The following is a 7,790-nucleotide window of genomic DNA, read 5'->3' as shown; positions in this document are numbered from 1 at the left end:
ATTGTTTAAAGGGTTTTTGTTGAGTTTTCTGTAGCAGCCACTGTTATTTATATGATCTAGCATTTTTGCTTTGTAGTCACTTTTGTTCATGATAATGGTGGCTCCTCCTTTGTCTGCTTTCAACACTACAATATCAGGGTTGGAGTTCAAGGTTTTGAGAGCTAGATACTCTTGTTTGCTGACATTGTTTTTGGGGGTTTTGCTTTTCTAAGGGTGATTGAACAGTCTTGTCTGATTTGTTCTTTTATGTTGTCTGGAAGGTTCTTGATACCATATTCAATATTGCACAGAATGTCTTCAACAGGGATTTTTCTTGGTGTGATGGAGAAATTTAATCCTTTTCTTAATAAATTTATGATGTGTTCATTTAATTGCATGTTAGATAAATTTATGACCAAATTGTCTTTTTTATTAGGTTTATTATTGTTATCGTTATTAGTGTGTGATATATGTTTGCTATTATTGTATTGTTTATGTGTTGCTGCAGGTTGGGACAATGTAGGCTGGAAAGGAGGCACGGGCGAGTCTGGCAGCTTTGGTTGGGTTGTTTGCTGTGGATAGGGGTTATTATATAAAACTGCGTGCTGTTGATTGTTATGAAGACCTGCGTGCTGATGACTGCATGGGAAAGACTGCGCTTGTTGGGTGGGAGACTGCGTAGGCTGATGATTGCAATGCTGGCTAGGGGAATGTTGCGTGGGAGACTACGTGAGTGGATGCTGGCGTAGGGGACTTCTTGGGGTGGGTCTGTTCGCTGACCGAGATTGTATAAGACTGCGAGGGGGTGTGTGATACTGCGTGGAGAGTGGAGCTGTATTGTATTGCGTGGAGAGTGGAGCTGTATTGTTGTATTGCATAGCGTGGGGGACTGTGTGTTAAACCTGGGTAGGGCTTTATGGTGTGTGCAAAATGTAGGTTGGGCTTTATGCGATGGCTGAGTGGATTGTGAAGGGGCTAGATTGCTTTCTGATTGCGTTGTCAGTTTATGAGGCTGCGATGAGGTTGGGTTGTGTGTGTTGACAGGTGTATTCTGCACAGAGGTAGAAGGTAAATCGCTGTGCGTTGGGTTTGTTGTTAGGTCTAAGTTTCCAGTGTTTTTATTGTTATCGATAGAAATATTATGATTGATGAGGGATTTTATTGAGGAAATTTGAGAGGTATTGATTTTAGAGTGAGAGCTGAAATCTGTTACATTGTGGAGTGCTTTTTTGTTCATTAGTTTGGAGAATTTTTGAGTTTGTTTAGTGATTGTAAGCTGCTCCAGTCTACTAGTTTTTAATGCAGAAGTCGAGTCAATTAGTACCCATAACTCAGGTTTGATTAAATTAGCTAAATTTTTATGAAGATTATAAGTTTTTTGGGATAAAGTGCTGAGTTCATACTTGGTTTTTCTGATTTCGCTTCGAATCAGAGCAATGCTAGCTTTGATGAATATTTGATTATTGCGCTGGCTTCTCAGAGAATGATTGATTTTGGCAAAAGTAGGAATAATTGAAGAATCTCTGCATCTCTTTAGAAATGTAAGGTCAGTCTTCTTTTTCATTAAGAGCCATCTGTTTCGTTCAAATCTGCGAACTTCTTTCATAATCTCCCTTCCGTATTGGGTGAGTATCTTGTCTTTGAGGTTTCTGCGAGTTTCATCATTGCTTAGATTATCTTCCGGATCCATCGCATAAGGATTCTTTTTCATCGACGTTTCGAACCAGCAACGGTGGTTCATCTTCAGGATGTGAAAATATTGAAAGACTGGTCTTATTTTTCCAATTATATATAGAGATGCTTAGCCGACAGATATAATTAATTTAATTATTCTTTTTTACTTTTAGGTTTTATGGTTATATTAATTATATTTGTTTTAATTTTCTAATTATATAATTAATTTAATTTAGTTTTAGTTTTAATTAATTATTTCTATTTTAATTATTTTAATTTAATTTTTAATTATTCCTTATTTTAATTATTATTCTTTTAATTTATTAATCTTAATTTTAATTATTATTTATTTTAATTAATTTTAATTTTAATTATTTATTTATTTTGATTATTATAATTATTATAATTATTATTTTTTTTCTGAATACGACTAATTCTATTATCATACAAAACAAAGATACATTTAGAGTACAGTGGGCAAGGCTATGGAGATTTACCTATCAGCCTTCTTCTTGCCCTGATTACAGTTCCAAAATTGAGCAATATCAAAAATTGGAATTCGATACTCGGCCACTGAAGACACATAGACTCTGAACAGACACCAGGACCATGGACTGACCCAGACAAAGACAGACAGACACATGAACAATTACATCATACACATTGACATAGATGTCGATGCCACTTGGCAGAATCATAAACAGAAAACCCAAGAAATGCAGCTGAGGTTACCGGGAGCGAGCTCATTCTTCATCGGTGGTATAGGGCGCCTCTTCTACTCGGCACCCGAAATGGAGAGAATCATCAGAGTCTGAGAGAGGGATGACCGCGCCAGAGGTCCCCTCCTGTGCTGGCCTGCTTGGACCAGCAAGCGTTGAAGGACCGGCAGCAGGGACGCAATCCTTAGCTGGGCGCGCGAGGTCAATTCTGAACTCTCGTCCAGGGGCCAGACGACTAGTTCCTACCCTAACCGGATGGCACGCGATGGGGGATTCCTCTCTACTGTAGCGTTGCCAATCCGGTAAAGGCTCTGCCCCTCGCACAGGATGGCTTGCTGCAATAATTGTCTCTGCCTCCGCGCTTTGAGAGACTCCAGGCTCAATCATAATGGAAATTACCGGAGTAGAATTGGCTTGAGGGCAAGGGAGCCTATACCTTAGCGTGGGAGGCTCCGTCTGACCCTCCTCTGTTCGAGTGCTTCTACCAGCACGTCTGCCACCTTCCTCATTGCTTCCTTGGAACCTCTGAGGCACTGACGTAACTTCAATGGAGGAGGAAGGCGAAATGTGGCCTTGCCGCTGCGTGGAGGCCTTGCCTCTGGTTCCCCCTCGCCTGCTGCACATGCGCTGCCTCTCCCTCTGCATTTCTGGCTTTTCCAATTGCACCCTCACGCAGGCACCCAGAGCTTCTTCAGCGCTAAGGACAAACACAATCTCAGCGCAGTTGCAGGGCGTGCTCGTCCCTTGCCCTGAAACCGGCAGAATGCACTTCGATTCCTCGCCCTCTTTCTCCTCTGAGCGCAGCAGGGCATCAACGTAATGCCAGCCCATATTCCTCTGCGGAACAAACCCTCTCTCGTTAAATTGCTCCATTGCACCGTTAGCCAAGCATCTCGCGCGAGCTGAGAAGACAGGCATTAATGCCTTCGGCCGTCGGACTGCATGCGGGTTGATATCCCGCCTCACCTGGTACCACCTGTCGTCACGGGGCTGCCACCTGCCCACGTGACCGCTAACGCCATCAACACGTCACTCCTGCACCCGCATCCGGGAGGGTGAGATCCTTCTGCGCCAGGGAAATGCAGTCATTTTTAAGCTTGTCATCTTCTGATGTATCCAGAGATCCTGCGAAATATAAAATGCACTGAGATGCTCCTTGGTTGGCTAGTCTATCTGCCACTTTGTTCGTTGTTCTTCTTACGTGCTTGAAGGTTATACTTTGGGGATTTTGTAGCTTTTCCTCCAATGATTCCATTCTGCTTAGTAGCCTCCAGCTCGTGGCCACCTTGATAGCTGGCGTGCTTGCCTGAATTCTTTGAGCGGCATTGATAAGAATTAAGGAATCTCCCTCCACTTCCAATGGGAAGTAGCTATTTTGTTCTGCAAGGCATATGCCCCTCCATAATCCTTCTAATTCAGCTACATTGTTGGTGTCTTTGCCAAGCGAGCCATAGAAGATCTGCATTATTGCCCCTGTATGACGTCTGAAAATTCCTCCATAGCCCGCGTGCCCTGGATTACCTTTGGCTGCTCCATCAAAGTTTAACTTGTAGGTGGCATTGGCTGGAGGGGACCAGCTGGTAGGAGAGGCGGTGTTGTTGGAGGTTCGGGTGCTTTCCTTCGTTATTGCTGAGAGGTTCATATTCCATGCCTTCAGAATCCTGCGTTCCGTTGGAGAGTCTGGCATATCTGCATCTGACCAGGTTTTGATGGCAAGAGTTTCTTGCAGGTGTTTGTTTAAGATCAGCCATAAGGCATCTATGGACCGGGAGGAATTGTTAAAGATTCTATGATTTCTTTCCTTCCAAAGAGTCCAATATATGAATCCTGGTAAGAGGCTCCACAGAGAGTTAAGAAGCTGACTCTTGAAGGGGTTTTTGGGCCAATTTCTTAAATTCTCGGTTATATCTTCTGTCCTGGCTGCTGATCTCATATTGCAAGTTTCAACTTTCCTCCATATTTGCGCTGCTAGCTGACATGTTTCCATGAGATGACCGATTGTCTCAGAGTGAAGGTTGCAATTTGGGCACCTTGATGGCCCTACGAATCCGCGCTTTACCAGGTTGTCCCAAGTGAGTATTCTTCTTTTGCTGAGAAGCCATAGGAAGGTAGAGATTTTGGGCCATAGTCCTGGCTGCCAGACCTTTTCCCAGATGTGGTCCTTATCGATCTGGTTGTCGGTGTATCTGAGCTGGTGTGCCTCTTTGGTGGTGAAAGTTCCTTTAGGCTTATGGCCCCATCTAAGTCGATCCTGTTGAGTGGAGTATCGGATTCTTCTGTATGATAATTCTTGATCTATGTCCACATATGTTTCTCCTAGCCAATCTCTCTGCCAGAGACTGGCCTGCTTCCAGGTTCTGAAGTCATGACTTGCGGATTGTTGCCAGAATTGATGGACATGAGTGAGGTGTGCTTGCTGCATCTGCGCTTGCCAGAGAGGCTTTTGAAATACTGTAGCCAGCTTGGGGAGCTGCTGCCAAGAGTCCTCCCAGAATCTTGCCGTATTGCCGGAGTGTATTTCCCAGAAACTATGTTCTTGAATGAACTTACTGTGGGGTTTGGCTGCGTTCCATATAGGTGATCCTTGAGTAGTGGAGTTGATTCTGATTAAATCATTCCATTGACTGCCTGGTGCATATTTGGCCTGCCATATTTTGGCCCATGGTGAGTTAGGCTTGGTGATCCAGTTCCACCACATTCGAGCTCCCATAGTATTGTTGCTTTGTATAGGATCTCGCAGACCTAGGCCACCTTCCGACTTGGGTTTACAGACGTCCTGCCAATTTACAAGCGCCCATTTCCTATTCAAGCCAGATGACCCCCAAAGGAAGTTACGCTGAAGATTGCGAATGGTTTTTAGAACCCATTTTGGGGCGGCCAAGAGTGAAAAGAGGTACAAAGGCATGGCTTGAAGGACCGATTTGATCAGAACAAGCCTGCTGGCAATGTTGAGAGCCCGGAAAGTCCAAAGAGAGAGTTTGGATTCGAGCTTATCTAGAAGAGTCTGCCAGGAGGAATGCTTTATAGCCGCAGCGGCCAGGGGAGCCCCTAAGTAGGTCGACGGAAGCTTGGAGATAGTGAATCCCATTATTCTGGCTATGTTCCTTTGAGTGGAGGGGGGAGTGTTAAAGAAGTAGAGCTGGGATTTCGAGGCATTGATGGAGGTACCTGAAGCTTTGGAGAAAATGGAAAGCAGGGATTTAAAGACAGAGGCTTCTTGCGAGGATGGGTGTCCAAAGAGCATGGTGTCGTCAACAAACTGCTGGTGGGATTGAGGGGGAAGGCCATGAACAGAGATGCCTTTGAGCATTTGGGAGGAGACAGCTGCCTTTAGCAATCTACCCAGCCCTTCGGCCATAAGGACAAAGAGGAAAGGCGACAGAGGGTCCCCTTGTCTTATGCCCCTAGATGGCCGAAAGGGAGAGGAAGGAGAACCATTTAACAGAACTGAAAAGCTCGGAGAGGAGATCAAATTGATAATCCATCTTGTCCAAGTGTGACTGAAGCCAAAAGCTAAAAGCATTTTTTGTATGTAGTTCCAACTGAGCTTGTCAAATGCTTTAGATAAATCTAGTTTTAGAAGCATACCTGGCTTTTTTAGAATCTTGAGAGAGTGAATCACCTCATTTGATAAGATGATGCCATCCATGATCTGCCGCCCTTCAACATAACCTGTTTGTTCCGGCGAAATGAGTAAGGGCAGGAGAGGTTTGAGCCGATTTGCAATGACCTTGGTGATGAGTTTGTATATTACATTGCATAAAGCGATGGGTCTGTAGTTTTCAGGCTTACTTGGTTCAGCACACTTGGGGACTAATGCTATAAAGGTGGTGTTGAGGGCCGGGAGAATCCAATGCATGCTTCTTGATTCTTCCACCAGTTCCCAGACCTCTTCCTTGATTAGCTCCCAAAATTCATGGTAGAAATTGGCTGTAAAGCCGTCTGGCCCAGGGGCTTTGCCGTCCTTGAGCTGGTTCATGGCCTCTTCAATTTCTTTTAGAGATGTGGGCTGTAGCAATTTGTTGTTGTGCTCTTCTGTTATTATTCGAGGAATATGCTGAGTGATGGCCCTAATTTCCGCGTCCCTGTTTCCTGCCGGCTCTTTAAGGATGTCTTGAAAGTAGTTTGTAAATTCCTTTTCCATGTCTTCGTGGGCTTCGACTCGCTCTCCTTGTTGGTTGTTGATGAAGGTGATGTTGTTGTGCATACGCCTTTGGAGAGCTGTCCTGTGAAAAAATTTGGTGTTCTTTTCTCCTTCTTTTAGCCAGCTGATTCGCGATTTTTGTCGCCAGAGTATTTCTTCTTGTTTCCTCCGTTCTTCTATTTGATGCCAGAGGATTTGCTCTTGTTGGGACTGTTCCTCTGTTCGGCCTTCTTTAATGATATCTTGCTGTAGTGCTTCCATTTGCTTTTCCAACTTTTGTCGATTTTCCTGTATGTTGCCAAATTGTGTTCTATTCCAATTTTTGAGGACTTGTTTTAAATTTTTTAACTTTTGTTGGAATTGATACATTTTGGCTCCTTCTGGTGGCCTGTAGGACTTCCATGCTTCTTCTACTATTTGCTTGAATTTTGGGTTTGTAAACCAGAAGGCTTCAAATCGGAAAGGCCTATTGCATCGTGTACCAGGCCGAGACCATTGGAGCATTATGGGCCAGTGGTCCGATCCTCCGTGGGGCAAGATGGATGCATTGAAGTCTCCTCCTAGATGGATTGCATTATCTGAGAGGAGGAACCTGTCTAGCCTGGAAGCAATATGATTGGTGCCACTGCGCTTGTTAGTCCAAGTGAAGATCCCATTGGTGGTTGGAATGTCCATTAGGTGGTTGTCCTGAATAAAATCTCTGAGTCCTTTGCTGTCATTTTCTAACCTTGTTCTACCACCTGTCTTCTCCTCCAGCGATTGTATAATGTTGTAGTCTCCTCCACTGATCCAGAGCGGGAACTGTCTGTGCTCATTAAGAATGGAGATCGTTTCCAACAGATCCAATTTCTGCTGTATGTTTTGCGGAAAGTATACATTTGAAAGGTGCCCGTGGATATTTGTTCCTATTAGATGAAAGGATGCTTGAATGAGGAAATGGGTGGCATGGAAGTCATAAAGAGTAAGGATCTGTGGATTCCATAGTATGGCGAGTCCACCCGAAGCCCCTGAGGCATCTACTGACATTGAGCTGCTGCCTGCCCAAATCTTATTTCGAGCTTTCTCCATAGCGGTTGTGCTGCTTTTGGTTTCTTGAAGAAAAACTAGGGAAGGTTTTTCTTGTTGTATCAAGTTCTTGATCATCCTGAGTTTTGAGGGGCTGTTGAGTCCTCTCACATTCCAGGAGATGAGCTTCATGGTAACTGGGATGTGGGTTTGTAGTACTTGGTCAACTTAGGGAATCTCCCTGATTCCATAAGTAATTCTCCCACTGC

The 7,790-nt window shown here is 44.3% G+C and overlaps 1 protein-coding gene across 1 annotated transcript; it reads right to left on the bottom strand.

Moving 5' to 3' along the window:
* Nucleotides 1–3,393: 3,393 nt before the first annotated feature.
* LOC149181414 (uncharacterized) lies at nucleotides 3,394–7,584 on the bottom strand. Its single transcript, XM_089414204.1, has one exon. The coding sequence runs from the start codon at nucleotides 7,582–7,584 to the stop codon at nucleotides 3,394–3,396; it is 4,191 nt and encodes a 1,396-aa protein (XP_089270330.1).
* Nucleotides 7,585–7,790: the final 206 nt, after the last annotated feature.

This window comes from Pinus tabuliformis, chromosome 3_2 (assembly GCF_031772625.1).
Source record: "Pinus tabuliformis cultivar Carrire ecotype Pingquan chromosome 3_2, CPIR1, whole genome shotgun sequence".
NCBI classification, from domain to species: Eukaryota; Viridiplantae; Streptophyta; class Pinopsida; order Pinales; family Pinaceae; genus Pinus; species Pinus tabuliformis.
This window is presented reverse-complemented; position numbering and strand designations above follow the sequence as displayed.

Excerpts from the sequence above, each read along its gene's own strand:
- LOC149181414 (XM_089414204.1), bottom strand. The coding sequence starts at position 7,584 with ATGGAGAAAGCTCGAAATAAGATTTGGGCAGGCAGCAGCTCAATGTCA.